The following is a 20,670-nucleotide window of genomic DNA, read 5'->3' as shown; positions in this document are numbered from 1 at the left end:
CGCCCCGACCACGCCCACTCCGCCATCGACCGCATCCACGACCACCTGCAACCACCGGCTTATTTAATCCTTCAAGGCCCGCGAATCTAGACACAATAGATAATCAATGAGGGCTATCGTTTTAGCGCTCACCAGTTAGCGCCACTGTAGAGTAAGGTCCTGTCACTTGCAAGTAGCGAAGACAGTGGCACCATCTGGTGAGTGCTAAAGTGGTAGGAGGACTATCGCATTTGCACTCATCAAGATGGCGCCTCTGTAGAGTAAGGTCCTGTCAATCGCCAGGGGTGCCAACTGTTAAGTGTAAAAACGATAGCCCTCATTGTTATGACATTAATGAATGCCGTCTGGGACTCAAGCGGTTAAGGCCGTTTTCTGACTTGTCGGCACGACATCAGCAGTGATCAGAACGCTCGGCATACGCGGTACCGAAAGCTTACCGAGCGCCTATATTTCAATGGAGCGTTCCTGATTGAGTCTGTGTGCGGCACCGGCACCGGCTGCCGTACATGCCGCGCCAATCAGGAACGCTCCATTGAAATATAAGCGCTTGGTAAGCTTTCGGTACCGCGTATATCAAGTGTGCTGATGTCGTGCCGTTGCCGCGCCGACAAGTCAGAAAACTTCCTAAGACTAGCTTTCCGCCCGCGGCTTCGCTCGCGTGAAATTTTGTTTGTCACAGAAAAACTTTATAGCGCGCGTCCCTGTTTCAAAAACCGGGTTAAAAATACTATCCTATGTCCTTTCCCGGGACTCAAACTATCTCTGTGCCAAACATTAAAATCAGTTCAGTGGTTTAGTCGTGAAATCGACACAGACAGACAAAAGTTACTTTCGCATTTATTTATACTTAATATGAATAGGGAAGTAGGGATTAGGTACGTAGGCTTTAAAAGCAAAAAAAAACTCGTTTATTTTTCAAATAGGCAACTTTTACAACACGTCCCAGTATTAACGCTACCATTGCTTCGGGATAATAAATGGGCCAGTGCTGAGAAGAAGAAGCGCAAGAAACTCAGGCACTATTAATCGGCAGAGCAGACTGTACAGAACGTAAGCCTACATAAAAGAGTGTATCAACGGATGATTTCCATGTTTTTAATTCCGCCACTATAGGTCTATCGCTTAAGGCTGATTTACAAGTATAAGTAGTTAAGTACTTACATACATACATACTCCTAGCCCTAGCAGTAAGTAGTCCCAAAGCATAGCAAAATATTACAGCATATTAAAACTTAGTCAATTATTCCGATTGTTTAATCTAAATTAGTCAAGCAGCTGCCAAAGCTTTACAAGCAGTACTTATCTATCACTCACTTGTGGCTCCTGGTGACGACGTAGTGGTGGCGGCACAGCTCGCAGTACGAGGTGGCGGCCTGCAGCAGCCAGCGCTCCAGGCACGAGCGGTGCACGGCGGCGATGGTGCCGCGGCACGAGCACGGCCGCACCAGCCGCTCCGCCGACTCGCCGCCGAAGCAGATGCGGCAGATGTTGTCCGACGTGCGGCTGCCCGTGAAACTAGACACCTCTTTGGGGCACGCTGACGAACCCTGCAATAGCATTTCAGCTGTGTCTTGTTCTTAAAAAAGCCGCGTATATTTGTCTGATGTGTTGTGTCGTGAATTCGTGATGCCTAAAGGAATCGGTTTCATACATTATGCAAACGTCAGAAGCCATCACGATACGACACATTTTAGTATGAAACAGAGATGCTTCACGACACAATTACGTCAGGTAGGTGTATAAATCTGGCTTTAAGCCTAAGCTTGGATTAAGGTCAATAACAAAGAAGCCATAAAATAATTTCATGCACATCCATGACTAAGCGCAGAGCTCAAAGCAGAATATAAAATTATGAGTAGTACCTACGTATCACAATACAATGTTATCAGTGGATTGTAAGAAGCAGGAATGTTCAATCTAGGACTGCTAAGCAATTAAGGGTGGATTCGACCAAACAAGAATACACATTTTGACATACCTACTTATTTCCCATATTGAAACTGTCATTGTGCCAGATATAAGGAGTTATTCTCGGATAAAAGTTTGGTCGAATCGGGCCTAAGTAAGTGACATGTGTTCTACGAAGGCTAGTTAGGTGGTCCAGACCTGCTTGTTGAGCAGCAGCGCGCAGACGGAGCCGAGGATGGACATGGAGCGGCCGGCGGGCGGCAGCAGCGACGACGCCGGCGACGAGAACGTCAGCGAGTCGGCGATGCGCGCGCGCAACTGCCGCGCCTCCTCCGCCGAGCACATCGACACTGCCGACATACAGTCATGGAGCTCGGCCACAGCATCAGGGCTCGTTCCCATGACAATCTAGATTTGTGGGATCACTCTAGTTTTGTGGGATCCAGATCATCCATTGATGCAGTATCCCGCAAAGCTGGACTGTCATGTCATGACATGTGTTCGAAATTCGAATGGATCGGTTTTTTGCGTTATCTAAATGAGATCCTGCAAAAAATGGGGTGTCTCAGTTGGAACAAGCCCTAACTTTCTACAATAATTACTAGCAAGCTGTATACTCTTCATGCAATAAAAACCGTAACCGAACGGCAACCTATCTTGTGCGAAAAAACCTCCCTAACTACAAGTTACAGAATGACGGAACAATTCTCTGACAAACGAAAGGACCAAAGTTGAAAGGTAAGGTAGTGAATTTTATAAAAAAAAATGGCGCAATGGATGCAAAAAATCCAAAAATACTAGTCAGTCATAAGGGATGTACCTGGCGAGGCGATCCCGGGGGAGTGGCGGCAGCTGATATCGGTCTGCTGCGCCGTGGAGCGCAGCTCTCGCTCGCGCATGCTGCTTTGTGCGCTGGGCTGCACCAAACAGACAGAATAACGAGCCATTCCTTGAGTATTTAAGTACCTATGTAAGCATTTAAAAATTGCCCCTCACTTATAAATCTCGCTAGAAGTTTTACCAGGAGGTAATCTAAGAAATGTTCTGTCAAATTGTGGACCTCAAAAAAAAAAGTAGGATCGACGAAATTTGAGTAGGAAGCCTAGCGGCCAATTCATGTGTAACAACAAAATATCTCAAATATTCTCCAAATCGAAGTGTAGGCAGAATGCTTACCGGCGCGTGGACAGAGGAGCAACTCGAGGCCGACATGACGGTGAACCTGCTCTCGGAGCGGTTGCAGCCCCAGAACATCAGCAGCGTCTCACCTTCCACGACGTTACATTCCTGCACGACACCACAAACAATATTTAAATACGCCAACCATCTATCGAGAGTGAGAATCAAACAAAGAAAGTCGATCAACCACCACGACTACTTACTCAAAAGTTGAACGGATCCGCGCTTAATAACAAAAGATGGTTTTTCTATATTTTTTTTATTCTTAGCTAAGTACTTTTGTATGCCACTGAGTGATTTAAGTATAATAAGCACACCACCGGCACAGAACGACTCGTAGGTAAGGTAGATCTTAAAAATATTAACCTACCCTCAACGATTGCAAAAAAAACTCCATGAGTTTTTTCCTTTCTTATTTTAGCTACTTAACCTACCTACTACCAATATCTATCATGTTACCAACTGATTTAACCAATTACTTTTTATGTAGGTGAATGACGGTAGATCTATATTACTCTAGGTTTATACTAATTTAATTTTATTAACACTTTTGAACATACCCGTATGAGGTCCGAGTAGCTGCAAGTCCGATGGTATGTAAAGTTGATTCGTTGTAACGCTTCCTGAATGTTTGGCTTGTACACGGAAGGGAAGAGTACGGCTTGTCTTAGGTTTTGAATGGCATCACTGGGGAAGGTCTCGATGTCGTTGTAGTCCACCAAACAATTCAGCGCTACAAATTTGCGCATTTTTCATTGTGGTTGCAGGGACATATTGTTTAATTTAGTGTTTTTTTGTTTTTGAGATGGAAAAACCGTTGCAAATGGTTGAACGTCCTAAATGACACTGTCAATCTGCCAAATATGTACCAAATGAACGCCACCAGGTGTCGCTGTCACATTCGATCATGAGGCGAAAATTTCAAATAATATATTATTTTAACTAGGTAAATCATAATATTTCTACTTTTCATTAAAAAATATTAATTTCATAAAACTATTTACGAATATAAAAAAATTGAGAAAAATAATAATAGAGTAAGTTAAAATAAAAATACATTGAACACATCCGTTTTTAATGTCAAAATATATGTCATGTTTAGTGATGGAAATAGATCGAAATGAACTAAAGTATTTCAATTGCTTTAGTCGATAAAAGTAAAAAAAACAATGTTTCCAAATTTCTATGTAACTAATTACATTTTAATAGTAACACATAAGTATGGTGTAGTTATATGGTAATATCAGTTCGCAAATAATGAAAATTAGTGAGAATTAAATATTATTGAATTTTCACAAACAATCGACTAAATCGATCACATTTCGATTTTTTACAATAAAACTACTGAACATGATGGCGGAAAACGTCAAACTGACGTCAAACGTTTGACTGTTCCGTCGTTGTTTTTCTTCTCCCCACGTGAAGGTTTCGGTTGTTAAATCTTGTGAAATACTTGGAAATCACAGTAAAAATATAAATTCCAATCATGGCGGTTCGTGTGCAATTCGAAAACAATAATGAAGTGGGAGTGTTCAGCAAATTGACAAATTCGTACTGCCTCGTCGCAATCGGCGGGTCCGAAAATTTCTACAGCGTGTTCGAGGCCGAGCTGGCGGAGACGATCCCCGTGGTGCACGCGAGCATCGCCGGCTGCCGCATCATCGGCCGCATGACCGTGGCCAACAAGAACGGGCTCATCGTGCCCTCCTCCACCACCGACACAGAGTTGCAACACATCAGAAACAGTCTCCCGGACAACGTGAAGGTCCAACGCGTGGAGGAGCGGCTCAGCGCGCTGGGCAACGTCATCGCCTGCAACGACTACGTCGCGCTCGTGCACCCCGACCTCGACCGCGACACCGAGGAGATCCTGGCCGACACGCTGGACGTCGAGGTGTTCCGGCAGACGGTGGCGGGCAACGTGCTCGTCGGCACCTACGCCGCGCTCAGCAACAGAGGCGGCCTCGTGCACCCCAAGACGACCATCCAGGACCAGGACGAGCTGTCGTCCCTCCTGCAGGTGCCGCTGGTGGCCGGTACAGTCAACAGGGGCAGCGAGGTGATCGCCGCGGGCCTCGTGGTCAACGATTGGTGCGCATTCTGCGGCATGGACACCACATCAACAGAAATATCAGTAATCGAAAGTGTATTCAAATTGAATGATGCTAAACCGACAGCGATAACATCTACGATGCGTGCTTCTCTCATTGATAGTATGTCATAACATTGACTGTGGTTAAAACACACTTAAACTTATGTGATATTTGTTTATTGCAAGTTTTTGTTTTGATTTGTAAAAGAAATTGATGTTTTACTCTGTTGTTGTCTGTAGAGCAGATTGCACAACATACACCAATGCGTCTTTGACCTGTTTCAAATAAATAAATGTAAGTAATATTATATCATTCAAAATATTATGCAATGTCTTATTTCCTCTAATTCCATTTGCACTCATTCAGTTGAAGAAGCAGCATAACTCTGTTATCAGTAAACAGTCATGGATTTATCAGTAATTATCAAGAATAGTAAAACCAGTGCACTTACAATATAGTTTATTATAAACACAATTATCAAATAAAATGGTCATCCATATCTACAGTTGCCACACAAGTTTCTCTGGAAGTATACTCCTTAACCAACAACAGGAACAAAGCCTATAAAGCAACACAACAATGTTTAATAAGAAATAACTTCAACAATTTTATTTTAAGTTTCCATTGCATAATTAAATTCAACACAGTACTGTTATACTCAGGAAGCTACCGATTGCAAAATAAAGAATGTAAAACTTTTATTGCGCTACAAGAAATCAATTTTAACTTTATGTTGATGACTCATGCATGACAATGAATCAGAAGATTGACTTGAATTAAATACATATTGATCTAGGTTATAACCAAAGATTCTCTCATGAACTTTTACATTTTCCCACAATTATTTAGGCACATCTGTATGGAATATCACTATTCTCAATTTTAAGACTGAACTGTCTTTGCCTAATCCAAACCCATTTTGTTATCAGATTTATACAATAACTCTGAATATAATTCTGATACACTTGTGTAATTTAAACACTAAACTACCTATATTTAATACATAACATGGTCAACCTCTAAAAATTAAGTAAGTAAATAAAAGAGGTAGGAAATTTTTACCCAAGCAAATATTATTGCTGTATTTACTATGAACTAAACTTAGGCTAGCTATTGTTAGACCATTGAAACATGGGCTCATAAATTGTTATTGATTTTATGCCATCAACAGTTGAAATAATGCTCCCATGTTTACACATTTTGGTTGTTTCAATACTCAATAACTCACTATACAGTTAGTCAAACTATAAAATAATGAGCAAACACAAAAACATTCATGTTATGAAACAAGCAACTTTATAGCCATAAATATAACATACAAAACAAGAGGCACATGAAAAATTGAAATATTCATGATGATTTTCATCACCCTCATAGCCACATAATTATCAAAAATTTGATGAACATTACAATATCATTTGCATAACACAACTTTTTAAACTCTCTTTATTATTATTCAAAATTTTCACCTGTGGGATATAATTATAACTTTCTAATCTTATAAATAATTTTGTGCTGATCAATAAAAAGTTATACTCATTCAACAAAGCACAGTTGTCTTTCAGTCACAGTATCAAATGGCACACAGTTACCTATCTCAACAATTTACCCTAACAACCCTCAATGAAAAATAAATGCATGTTTAAGATAAGTGCGTCAGATATGTAGTGTTTGTAAATGCAGTAGAAAATACACGAATTTCTTTTAAAGTAGTGGAGAAATACAAAATTGATTATGCTCTTATAAGAAAATGGGCTAGAAATTCACATTGCAACCAGAATATCTCCTTATCCTAATTAATGAAAAGGACACAATTTAATTATGCTAAAAAAGTTGCTATGTGAAAATTAGCTTTAAAAATTCAATGGCAGAAGTGAAAATATTCTATTCAAGTATGTATGTATTTACAACTGACACTGACTCGAAGAATAATACTTATTCATATTGCAGTAAAGTTACAATAGAGCAATAATTTGGACAAAAGTTAAATTTAGTAATTCTTATCTTTGTTTGCCAATATATACAATAGGTGCTTTTAGAATTAACATTATGCACAGCCAATTTTTTTCCAGATACATGCAAATTATAACACAATCGCGCATTTTTTTTGAGAATTAATGCAGGTTTTTTTTTATAGTAAATTTTGATATTGTTAAATAAATAGTCCAGTCAATAAAGCATTATAGATGGAAATCCGTGGAACACAAATTCTGACTTCGGGACTTTATTTGAACTAGTTAGGAGGTGAACATAGCAAAAGTCCCCGCCCTTAGCCCTTGAGCCGGCGGGGTGAGGGGGGTTTAAAGGTACCACTTTTCGGTTTTTCGCTTAATCCTCGGAAACTATGCGTCCTAGTGACATGACTACTATGAACCAAAAAAAGCTTATTTAATTTGCTACAGGTGAGACGGTCAAGTTTTTCTATATCTTTTATAGTTTTCACGGCATCTGCTCTAGAAGGTCTGTAATATTGGAAATTTAATTTTTGTCTTACATGTTTCCATCAGGAGAAAATCGACTAAACCAACATTAAGCAAACATTTTAGACATGCGGGAGTATGTTAAGCCTAGTTCCAGGGAGGGGACTGCACCGTGCGTATATTTAGACGACCCAATTGGAGCCACTTATGACTCCTCATCACTCAAAAACTACTGTGTATTAACATTTCAAATTTGGCTCATGTGTTGAGACTTGCAAGATAAACGTCAGCTTTAAATTTCATAAATATACCTCAAACGGTTCTTTAGGTATTGACGTCTAAAAATCTACATATCTGACCTATAGACCAAATTCTAACAACTTCAAGATGACCTTGAAGGTTCAAATTTGGCATCCAGATAGGTAGATGTGTAAATAAAAAGGAACAAATAAAAAACCAGTAAATTTTAACATTTCACAGGTGATAGATAGATTTTAGTGTTCTAAATGTCGATTTTTGAACGTCAATACCTAAATAACCATTTGAGGTATATTTATGAAATTTGAAGCTGATGTTTACATTGCAAGCCTCAACACATGAGCCAAATTTGAAGTGTTAATGCACAGTAGTTTTTGAGTGATGAGGAGTCAAAAGTGGCTCCAATTGGGACGTCTAAATATACGCACGGTGCAGTCCCCTCCCTGGAACTAGGCTTAACATGCTCCCGCATGTCTAAAATGTTGGCTTAATGTTGATTTAGTCAATTTTCTCCTGATGGGAACATGTAAGACAAAAATAAAATTTTCAATATTACAGACCATCTAGAGCAGATGCCGTGAAAACTATAAAAGACATAGAAAAACTTGACCGTCTCACATGTAGCAAATTGAATAAGATTTTTTTGGTTCATAGTAGTCATGTCACTAGGACGCATAGTTTCCGAGGATTAAGCGAAAAACCGAAAAGTAGTACCTTTAAACCCCCCTCTCCCCGCCGGCTCAAGGGCTAAGGGCGGGGACTTTTGCTATGTTCACCTCCTAACTAGTCTAAATAAAGTCCCGAGGTCAGAAATTGTGTTCCACGGATTTCTCTCTACACCGTCGTTAAGGCATTCATTGACTGGACTAAAAGGCATATAAATAAAGTAAATATTTGAAGAGCAATTTCAACTTTTTTATTATTCAGTTTCTTAGATTTTTCACTTCTTAGAGTGCTGAAGGGAGTTTTAAATTTACTGTATATTATCATTATCCTATTCACATTTTATTAATTAATTAAAGACCTATGCATTGTCACAATCGCAAACATTTTCACATGTGTAGTTAGATTAGGTTAATAAAATTTGGTTTACCCTTTTCAGTTCCAATTAATATAATATTTCGCGTTTCGTGACCACCACTGCTTAAGTACACAGAATTACCTATAAATGTTATCAACCTACTAATTTTATATTTCTCGTAGAGTTGAGTATTTATTTTTATTCATATCTCGTACGTTAGATTTCGAGAGTTTCTTAAGACTGCTGAAGTTACTAGAAAAATTACAACACACGTTTTTATAGTCGTCAAGTGACATAAGTAAGGTATGGTTTTTACCGTTCGCTCAGTCGCACGTAAGCGGGACGTATCTTAAGTTTTACAACCACAAAAAGTTAAGAAATATTTGCAGAAGAAGCGTTAGGCCTCTGATTCTCGTCTCGTGGCGCAGAGAATGAGAGTGATATTAAGCCTGTAGGCTTAGAATGCGCGCCGCGATAAGCGGTAATCACGCAATTTTATCGATTTTGCTCATACATGTCTTTGACGTCGATAAAGTATATCACGGCGCGCATCCTAGCCCGGCTGGACTTTCGCTTCCCCGTGACCACTAATGCACAACTCACGACGCGGTTTTCGCCCGCAGCGGGCGCGGTTGTAATCGGGCCCCGCTCGGCGGTTTTCGTCCGCGCGATAACCGCCCGATCGGCGGGCGACCATTTTGTACCAGTGACTTAGCATGCGGCGCGATTTAAAATCGCGTCGTGAGTTCTTAGAATAACCGCGCAAATAACCGCGTCGTGAGTTTTGAAATAAAACTGCAATTCCACAACCGCCGCGGGCGCGGGTGTAAATCGCGCCGTGAGTTCTTAGCCTAAAGAGGCGTGGTCGGCGCTTCTGCGTCACATCTGTTTACACAGATCAGCCTCGATCGAATCACGTGGCCTCGGCGTGTGCCCGGGCTGGGTCAAGCGGTGGGCGGCTAGAAGTGCTGCGTGGCGGCGGCGCGTAGGGCGGCGTCGGGCGCGGCTCGCTCGTAGAACAGCATGTAGGCGGCGCAGCGCAGCACCTCCGCCAGCGACACCTCGTGCACCAGCGTGTCTGATGTGTACCACCATCTGGGGAGTGGAGCGATGGGTGAATGACAGACAGATCAAAACTTAGACTTAATTTCGCAGTATTATACTTTCTTTTTCAAAATCGGTCAAATTATAGGCGAACCAAGGTTATCGAGTGAAGGAAATTTATTTATTTATTTATACTTCAATGCCAAAATAATTATTAATTAACATTAGGCGAACTTAATCATCATTCTCATCCAGTTTACCTTTGGGTTATGCAGAAAAATTTACTGAATTTAGATTATAGTGACAATAAAATTTTGCTCACTTTTTTAAATTAAAAACGTTGGTTTTTCAGTAGGTATTTGTTCACTTTTTTTTAAATTAACACATGATAAATATTCTTCGAGAAAGAGGTCAATCGTCGAATCCAACTCGGATGGGCAGCGTTCGGGAAGCTTCGCCATATACTCACGTCCGAAATACCGCAGTGTCTCAAGTCGAAAGTATTTGACCAATGCGTGTTGCCAGTGATGGTATACGGATCTGAGACGTGGTCGCTCACTATGGGCCTCATAAGAAGGCTCAAGGTCACCCAAAGGGCGATGGAGCGGGCTATGCTCGGAGTTTCCCTGCGTGATCGAATCAGAAATGAGGAGATCCGCAGGAGAACCAAAGTAACCGACATAGCTCGCAGGATTGCTAAAATCAAGTGGCAGTGGGCGGGGCACATAGCTCGTAGAGACGATGGCCGTTGGGGCAGGAAAGTTCTCGAGTGGCGACCACGGGCTGGAAGACGTAGCGTGGGCAGGCCTCTTACTAGGTGGACCGACGATCTGGTAAAGGTCGCGGGAAGAGCCTGGATGCGGGCAGCGCAGGACCGTTCATTGTGGAAAACCTTGGGGGAGGCCTTTGTCCAGCAGTGGACGTCATTTGGCTGAAACGAACGATGATAAATATACGATTGACACCGCGACGACTATTAAGCCTAGGCGCAGGCCACAGACTTTTTGTCGGTCAATAGTTGGGTTGGGCTGTTAACGTGCACACAACATCGGCTGATTCCTCACACATAATCGGAAGTCGATTCAATTGTCGGCCTTCTAAAATTCGGTAGACTGCGGGGACTCTACGAGCGACTATCATTATTGTCTTTGAAATGAAAGGCAACGTCTCTCAATGAGGGTTTTCGCGATTGAAAAATCCGCCAGATGGCAATACGTCGCGAGGTCCAAATGCTGCGTGATTGGTAGATTTTGACATATCTGTCAATGTCATGTCAAAAATAACCAATCATACACCATTTGGACCTCGCGTCTACGTATTGCCTGGCGGATTTTTCAATCGCGAAACCCCTCATTGTCTCCCACTGAATCACAAGGAGACAAAGCCAGTAGCTGACCTCTTGGCCTCGAAGCCGTTCCCGCGGCGGTAGGTGGCGAAGTGCCCGGAGCGCGGGCCGCCCACGTGCACCACCACCGCCACGAGCCGGTACAGCGCGCGCTCCGCCGTCACGCCCGTCGCCGACGCTGCCTCTGTGTTGGCCGCGCATAACCCGCTGCGCAGGCGCCCTTCTGAGACTAGGGATGCTAGGTTCACCTGCTGGGGGACAATATTCACGTTCAGATAGATCGGATGGTAAAACTGGGCACGGGTGCTTCAGGCAGCGCCTACACAGGATGACGCTGTGCGAGTCTGCACTATGCCCATGCGGCGAGGGAGTCGAAGAGAGCCGCGATCACGCACTTTGGGAATGTAACCTCTATGGCGAAGCTCGACAGAAAATGCTGGATGCGATACGGAGAGCCGAGCAAGGACCTGTTTATCACCAGGACCTCACGAGTAGTCGCAGTAACTGGATCGCGCTGCGCGAGTTCGCGCACTCCTGGCACACAATCAGGCGAAATTATGAGAAGAAGTGATGACATTTATCAACGCTAGCAGCCCGACGCGAAGTACCGTATTTGTGGTGTCAAGCCCCAGAAGGGGGAGAATTGACTATGAGAAGGGACATGGATCAGAGAAATTTGTAGGGAGTCAAGCAAAGCGCCCGGGGAAAGGAGCCCAGAGCAAGTACCCGCGCGCTCTCCCGAGATTCGGTTCGCACGCCGTGAGGCAGGAAGAACCATGGGTGGTGGTGGGTTAGATCGGATGGTAATATAACGCTTAATAGGTGAGATAATTTATTACCTATTTATTACCTAAGGGCTAGTACGCACGTACGTTGGTTTTTAACGTTGTTTTTAATTTTGAATAACTTTCTTGTAAAATTAACACATTGATAAAATTATACGACGTCAAGCAGTCATCCTACTGCGAACGATAAAACAAGGGACTATCATTATTTTTTTTTAAATGAATCGCTCTATCCCTCAGTTGACCACCGCTGTGACACAAGGATATAAGGGCCTCCGTTAAAACTCGCGTGGACGCTAGCAGGCGTGTCTGTATTGAAAGATAGTACAAAATCAAATAGTTCGTAACACCCAAAGTAGTCAATAAGTTCACATATTTTTGTTCCAATTTGAATAAGGTTGTGTTGTGAACTTTTTGGCCACTTTAGAGTTAACGGTAACTACGTGCAGCACATTGATGTGGCACAGACACGGGACGGCGAGACGCAGTGATTTTCGTACATTATTATGCAGGCAGAGCCTCTAATATATTTACTTTTGAAGAAACAGTATATTAAAGTAAAATCTGTTCAGACAATACGGTTCCTTTTAGGTGTTATATTTCAGCAAAAATAAAAGTCCAATGTGTTGGAGACTGTACGTTACTTGAAGCATCCTCTTAAGCCTTGTATCCACTTAAGCATGCTTAGGTGCACATTCGCCTCATGAGCATGCGCAAGGCTTTATACCATTTGGTTCCCAAACTTATTTGAGAAGCGCCCCCTTTCGACCATACAAAAAATTCCGCGCCCTCCTCTAGTCAAGATTATTTATTGGTCGTATCGAGCAGTCTGGAATGCATTCTTTCAGCGGTCGCAGGTTTGTTACAGATGGCCCGCGCCCCCCTTTAAAGGTATTTGCCCCCCCTCCTTGGGGAACCAATATTTTAGACTGAGAACCAGGGTTCGAAAGGATAATAACAGATGGATAATGATCGGCTGATAATAAAAAAAAATGCTCTCGTGAAAATGAACTGTGTTCGAAGTATTCGAACGTGTATTTCTGCACTTGCGTCTTGTCGTGGGCCTTAATCAACATAGATAGTTATAAAACCTATCGATTTAGCTCCACAATGATCACTAGTTATCTAGCGTCAAAATGTTTATCCATTTTTCAAGCTTTGTGACTAGCGATGGATAACTTGACAACAATCAACAACTAAAAACATAAAGTAAGTAAAGTAAGTTCGCATTCAAAATTTCTTATGAAACAATATGACAAATGTATCTTATACTGTTGATAATTATCCGCTAATTATCTGATAATTATCCGATAATTATCATGAAGCGTAATTATCTTGATAATTTCGAACCCTGCTGAGAACACATAAACAAACATCTACATTGACCGTTACCGGCGGCGGCGTGGGGTGCGCGTAGGGCGCGAGCGACAGCGCCTCGGGGAAGGCCACGTGCTCCGCGCGCTTGCTGAGCGCGCCGCGCGCCCACTCCACGCGCCCGATGTGCAGGCACAGGCACGCCGGCAGCTGCGGGGATAACACATTCGTTCAATGAGGGCTATCGTTTTAGCGCTCACCAGTTAAGAGCGTTTACGCCGTTTGGTGCAAAAACAGTACTTTTTCAACTCGTTACAATCATTAACCAGTAATATTACAAATATGTTATAGGCATAAATAGTTAGGCAATTTCGTCGTCTAAATAGTTAATTGAGAAAATATTGCGATTAGTTTAGTATTTAAGAATTCTATCAAGATAAGTCCACACAGGTTTTGTAAATTTCCACTTTAGCGTCAGTTTACAAGCTGAAATTTTTATAAAAATACTGTGAAAACGATTTAACAAACATTTATATCCTATAGCATAGATCCTTGGGCAAATAGTTATCTGAGAAAATTTTTAGATTTAAGCATTTTACAATAAGAAATCACAAATTAAAAGAACGTGAAAAACCCAAAAATCAAAGTGATTTTTTCTCCAATATTCTGCCTTTATTCAACACAAAAATAGCTTAATATAATAGAAGAATATCTTATCTAAAATATTTACTTTGAAATTTAAAATAATTCATTGTAATTTTTTTTCTATTTGTATTTGAAAAGTGCTATAAAACGCCGCGCACTCATTCAGTCCGCCTCGAGGCGTTCCAGAGTGAGGTCACGTCGCTCGGTGCTCTGCTGACATGTGTCACGCGTACGTTGATCTTTGACAGGTAGCTGGACTTTTATAGTGTATCCGCAAAATCTTGGTGGTAGATTTTGCGATCACGTGGTAATTAAAATATTTTATTGTTATTTTTCATTACAGTCTATTTTTACAACAAATTCTATTTCAGACGTAATGAAAAATAAAATTAAGTTATTTTTAGCGATGAAACGAAAACGAATGACGAAAATTTGGAACAGCAAGTTATGTACTATGTATACTAATATTATAAAGAGGAATAATACTAATAATTTATTTGCCATAAATAGGTGGTTACAGAATAGTTAATAGGAATGCTCTGCCAGCAGGGTCCCACCTAGTTGTAGGGGGAACATACACAACATATTACAGTCGGAAAATCTTTGCGGTAGGTACCTCGGATTGTAGTTAGTTGGACAGTGGTCATTTGACGGCCACTTGAATCGTCTCACCCATAAGCTTTTGGCTACCGCCGGCGCACTAAGCCAGTTGATGCATAATCTCGGAGGCTCGGCCGCACTGAGTCGCTGACTATACTTTTGCGTCGCGCATTGGTCCTATATGGGGCTCGAGTATGGCACAGTGCTGTGTAGTCGTGGAGCATCCTACTGTCGAAAAAAGCGCAACGCATGATATCACTGAGGCACAGGCTGAGGTAATTCGTGGATACCGCATATTATCCGCAGTCCGTCTATTCCCGGTTGTGGACACTGACTATGTCCCTACTGAGGATAAATGGGAAAAAAAATATTGTCATTAGTGGCGACGTATAACAATCCCACTATCCTTCCTACTAATCCTACTAATATTATAAATTCGAAAGTTTGGATGTCTGGATGTCTGGATGTTTGTTACTCTTTCACTCAAAAACTACTGAACGGATTTTGTTGAAATTTTACAGTATTATTGTTTATAACCCAGATTAACATATAGGCCAGTTCTTATTCTTATTTATTTTATTTTATTTTATTTCCAATTATTTTTTAATTAAACTTGATGTAAAAAAGAATAGACTTTCTATTTTATTTTATCGATTTTTGTGACATGCAACGTTTACCACTGTGCGGTGGGACTATGGTTAAAATAAATTACCCGTAGACCCACTGGCAAAAACTGTTCAGAACGGTGGGACAACGGGTAAAAAAAATTACCCGTGGACCCACCAGGGGGACATGTTGGGGGGACCACGGGTAAACGCCGGGGGGAAGCCGTGAAACGCCATCTATCAACATGATATCAAACAACAGATTTTACGAACTAAGGAGTAAAACGAGGTCCACGCGTACGAAGTCGCGGGCGGCCGCTAGTTCAAAATAAAATTAATAATATTTGTATTCATCTGGTCTTACTTGACTTTTACTTTACGTATGTCATGCACGATGACATTTGCGTCAATATTTGTGTACGTCCCCACTAGGCATAATTGGGATGTATTTTTCTAATTTGTCATAAGTTGTGAGAAAGCCTGTAGCTACAACTGGGAAAGTATGTGTCGCCACTGGTGACAATCCATATTATTTATGCCATTTATCCTCAGTGGCGACAAAGCTAGTGTCGACAACCGAGAATAGACGCCAGTTGCGAGGTGACCATAGGTCCCAAGGGGAAATGTACGTGTACGTGCACCACGAGAGGTGAAAACCAAAAGGTAGAGGCTTGAGGATCTAGGCCCTAGAGTGCTGAAGGGTACGCCTGGCCGTCAGCCAAATTTTACGTCGCACCATAGAGGCAGTTCTGCCTGTATTAGAGGAGTGGGTGCGTCGGCATGATCGCCTCACACATAGGGCGACCCAGGTTCTACCGGGCCATGGGTGCTTCGGGCCATTCCTCCATCGTATAGGCCGAGAGCCTGTAGATGGTTGTCAGTTAACACTGCAGTCTTGGCACGTGAGTCACCGCAGCAGACTGACACGCTCCAACAGTGCCCAGCCTAAGCGAACGAGCGGCGGTTGGAAATGACCTCTCCCTACCAATCGGGAAGAGGCGTGAGATAGATAGATATTTATTTGTTGTAACACACACTTTTTTTAATGCTTTTAACACACACATTATGTATAGTTGCTATTGAAATTCAATTCAATTTAGAAATAAAGTTAGTTAGTCAAGAAACACACTAGGTGACACCACTGGTATTTTGTTACACAGGTTAGTAATAATTTCAACAGTTGCAACATAACAAAAGTGACAAAACAACAGAAGATAAAGATGACTAGCGTTTCAAATAGTTCCCTGCGTCAGAGTGATGTGTGCCGCAGCGATGCAAAAAGCAAAGAGCTACACCTCAAAAGGGCAGAACACTCATTTTCAGCTTTTGCTAGAGAACGCATGAAGCGTACAGGTACGAAATGAACCCGCTCGATTTCGGAAACAATATCTACATTAGTATAAAATATATTCTTATGAGACAAATAATCTTATGGTATAGTGTGCTTACTTTCTGTGAAAGTGTTCTTTCACAGAAAGAAACAGTGGAAAGCGGGAGCGAGAGGCCTCAGCCGACACTCCGGTTATCCGCCGCCGACACCCTGGGCGCAAGAGGACAGCTTATGGTCTCCAACTGTCCCTTCCTAACAGGCCTCGGTCGCTAGACACGGAGGTGTCTGGTGGCGGCTAAGGACGAATGCTACAGGCAACAGCCAATGGCGATGTCCCGCGTTCCCTCATATCACTCAAATGGATCATGGCAGAAACAGTCAGGTTTTTAGTGGGTGTAGGGGCTACCCACCTTCTAGTAGGAAGAACCCCACATAACCCACTAGCTGCCCCCGTAGCTGGTGGGTATGAAATGTTATGCATTTTCCGGATAAACAAAAAACCTACACTAAAAAGTAGAAAAATAATTACTAATTACCTACTTATTTATTAGGACGAATTATTAATATTTATGTAGGTATACCATGATTGATACTTCTGGAGTCGGTGCCAAGATTATGAAACGTGTAAAGTTTGCCTGCACCGACTCCAAAAGTATCAATCATGGTATACCTACATAAATATTAATAATTCGTCCTAATAAATAAGTAGGTAATTAGTAATTATTTTTCTACTTTTTTTGGTGTAGGTTTTTTGGAGTCGGTTTTATTTTTTTTATAAAATTTTACTTATTTCTTGCTTTTTAGTTAACTAATTATTACCTTGATGTTACCACTGAAGGTAGGCAGTACATTGAGACCATATTCTTCATGTCTAGTGTAAAATAATATTCCCTACAAAATACAGGTTACCATATAGGAAACCTAAAAAGACCTTAAACCGTCAGCCCACCTTAAAAACATGAAAGAATACAACTGTTGGTCTATTTGTACTTAAAATATTTAAAGAATTATCCTACAACTCCTAAGCATTAAGGAGTTGTACCTACCATGACCAGTTTTTCTTCAAATTCGCATGAAACCACCCTTTTGACAATACCTATTCAACAAAAAAATAATCGTTCAAATTGGTTCATAATCGGCGGAGATATTGCGTATAAAAAAGTTCATCCCCAATTTTCCACCCTTGGGGCTGAAATATTTTCTTCAAATTCGCATGAAACCACCCTTTTGATAATACCTATTCAACAAAAAAATAATCGTTCAAATTGGTTTATAATCGGCGGAGATATTGCGTATAAAAAAGTTCATCCCCAATTTTCCACCCTTGGGGGTTGTTTTTTTTATTATTAAATTTAAATGGGACCACCCTTGAGGTATTACCTATACGCCGAAAAAAGATTTGTTGAAATCGGTTCATAATTGGCGGAGTTATCGCGTAACAAACATAGAAAAAAAAAAAAAAAAAAAAACATACGGGTCGAATTGAGAACCTCCTCCTTTTTTTGAAGTCGGTTGAAAAAGAATAGTTAACAGGACAAGTTTGTTTTGAATAGAACCGATTTGAAAAAATCTCTCACCATTAAAATTCAATTTTTTTTCTGCTGAACATAGGCTGTATAAAATATTCTCAAAAACCTTTGATAATTTACTATTTGATAAAGAATTTACGTATTTATTATTTATTAGGACTAATATATACCATGATTTATAATTATGGAGTCGGTGTTGGAAGATTTGAAGATTTTATAGTTTCCTTGAGCTGTCACTTGACAGCCTGGCACATTTTTACGATGGTGGATCAAAGTATTTTGGTTTGACTATAGAGCGTGAGAACACGCACACAGTCACAATTATTTTAGTGTGAATAAAAATAGCATCGAAATTACCTAAACTTGACATGCCACGCTAGACGTAAACGCTCTTAACGCCACTGTAGAGTAAGGTCCTGTCACTTGCAAGTAGCGAAGACAGTGGCACCAACTGGTGAGCGCTAAAGTGGTAGGAGGACTATCGCAATTGCACTCATCAAGATGGCGCCACTGTAGAGTAAGGTCCTGTCAATCGCCAGGGGTGCCAACTGTTAAGTATAAAAACGATAGCCCTCATTCGGTCAATTAACTATGAAAAACTCAGCAATTCATTTTAAATATTCCCGTTGTATAATTGAATTACTTTAAGGCTTGGTATTTCTGCTAAAGTAGGTATTTCGCGTTGTCAAAATCTGCGCGCGCAATACTTCGCCGAAGACAGCGCGCCAAAGAGCTCTCGCGGCTACACAGTATAGAAATACGCAGTTTAGAAATACGCAGTTGGTTAGGTTAGGTTGACTTCCTTCCGTTCAAGCGTCACACTCACAGCACTTTCTAATACAAATCATATCCAAGTGATACAAATTAAAACAACTTTCAAAATTTTTGGGAATATATTTTAGAATCGAATAAATCTATATATATAAAAGAAAGTCGTGTTAGTTACTCCACTTATAACTCAAGAACGGCTGAACCGATTTAGCTGAAAATTGTCAGGGAGGTAGTTTAGAGCCAGGAGAAGGACATAGGATACTTTTTATCCCGTTCGAAATAAAAAAAAAAGTCTGCTTATTTATTGCCATTAAGGCGGAACAAAGTTCGCCGGGTCAGCTAGTATAGAATATAACTGCCAAAGTAAACACGGTTCAAAGAGGCGTGGCGTCACCCGACCTTCCGGAAGTTCCGCGCCGGCTAAAAGAATTTCAAGATTACGTCACCCGACCTATCGGTAGATCCTCGGGAGCTTGAGCAATTGGAAAAACATTTTATGACCAGTTACTCGTAGTAGCGATTATTTAGAGCTTGGATAATAAATTATAGTTGTTGCAATTCACAAAGCTTTGCATGTAGTTAATTACATTAATCAGTACACGCATCAATTTTGTTCAGTCTTTTTGTTTGTTAATAAATAAAAATATCATACTAAAATTGCATACATATTTGTTTGTATTGGTCTGGATGTTTTCTTTCCATAATTTATGTATAACGTATGTACGGGGCTCTGTATCGAAAATCACTATGAGCAATGAGCATCACACACTGTTACCTGGAGTGCATTACCGCAGATTTTTTTTTATAAATGTTGTGCTTTAGAGAGTCGAGAGTATAGCAGATAATTAGTCCATCGTGAGCAGAAATTTGTCCACTAATAGCAAAATTCGTTCAAATTATAGTTTTAAAGTTATTGGCTAGAAGATTCTTTTATCTTGCAGCTTAGACCTTTAGCTACAGACCTTAGACAGTATTTTTGAAACATTCTTACGCATGGTGGAGGAAGGGACGCTCTAGAGCAGTGGTTCTTAACCGGTGGTCCGCGGACCACTGGTGGTCCCTGGAGGCATTCCAAGTGGTCCACGATGTGCACTTGCACACCTTGGTCAAAACCACTTTTAACTGATCTTTGCAGTCAAACTGGTTTTGACCGATTTTGAGGTGGTCCCTGACAAGACAGAAATTTGGTAAAATGGTCCCTCATGACTTAAAGGTTAAGAACCACTGCTCTAGAGACTCAAAACTACAAGGATACACATGAACTCCAGTTTTAAATCCGTTGATATCTGCTGCATCTGCCATGTTTTTGGCTATAAGATTCTTCTATCTTACGGCTTAGACCTTTAGCTACAGACCTTAGACAGTATTTTTGAAACATTCTTACGCATGGTGGAGGAAGGGACGCTCTATAGACACTCAAGTCTACAAGGAGTCACATGAACTCCAGTTTTAAATCCATTGACATCTGCTGCATCTGCCATCTTTTTGGGTAGAAGATTCTTCCATCTTGCAGCGTAGACCTTTAGCTACAGACCTTAGACAGTATTTTTTTGAAAATTCTTACGCATGGTGGAGGAAGGGACGCTCTAGACACTCAAGTCTACAAGGAGTCATATGAACTCCAGTTTTAAATCCGTTGACATCTGCTGCATCTGCCATCTTTTTGGGTAGAAGATTCTTCCATCTTGCAGCGTAGACCTTTAGCTACAGACCTTAGACAGTATTTTTTTGAAAATTCTTACGCATGGTGGAGGAAGGGACGCTCTAGACACTCAAGTCTACAAGGAGTCATATGAACTCCAGTTTTAAATCCGTTGACATCT

The 20,670-nt window shown here is 41.1% G+C and overlaps 2 protein-coding genes across 2 annotated transcripts in view; one reads left to right on the top strand and one right to left on the bottom strand.

Moving 5' to 3' along the window:
• The first annotated feature begins 4,438 nt into the window (after positions 1–4,438).
• On the top strand, positions 4,439–5,504 carry LOC135075356 (eukaryotic translation initiation factor 6). The gene has a single exon (XM_063969794.1). It carries the CDS (start codon positions 4,574–4,576, stop codon positions 5,309–5,311), a length of 738 nt encoding a protein of 245 aa, XP_063825864.1. The 5' UTR covers positions 4,439–4,573; the 3' UTR covers positions 5,312–5,504.
• A 4,268-nt stretch (positions 5,505–9,772) lies between these two features.
• LOC135075483 (ubiquitin carboxyl-terminal hydrolase 30 homolog) overlaps positions 9,773–20,670 on the bottom strand; it is a 33,670-nt gene continuing 22,772 nt past the window's right edge. The window contains exons 13-15 of the mRNA XM_063969922.1: positions 13,446–13,577; positions 11,320–11,519; positions 9,773–9,974 (exon numbers count right to left, since the gene is read on the bottom strand). Coding sequence (XP_063825992.1) covers positions 9,839–9,974; positions 11,320–11,519; positions 13,446–13,577 — 468 coding nt within the window. The 3' untranslated portion in view covers positions 9,773–9,838. The remainder of the gene's footprint in view (positions 9,975–11,319; positions 11,520–13,445; positions 13,578–20,670) is intronic.

The sequence above is a fragment of the Ostrinia nubilalis genome, chromosome 10 (assembly GCF_963855985.1).
Source record: "Ostrinia nubilalis chromosome 10, ilOstNubi1.1, whole genome shotgun sequence".
Taxonomy (NCBI): Eukaryota; Metazoa; Arthropoda; class Insecta; order Lepidoptera; family Crambidae; genus Ostrinia; species Ostrinia nubilalis.
The sequence above is the reverse complement of the archived record's forward strand: the minus strand, read 5'-3'. Positions and strand labels throughout refer to the sequence as shown.

Coding starts and splice junctions, on each gene's coding strand:
- LOC135075356 (XM_063969794.1), top strand. CDS start 4,574: ATGGCGGTTCGTGTGCAATTCGAAAACAATAATGAAGTGGGAGTGTTC.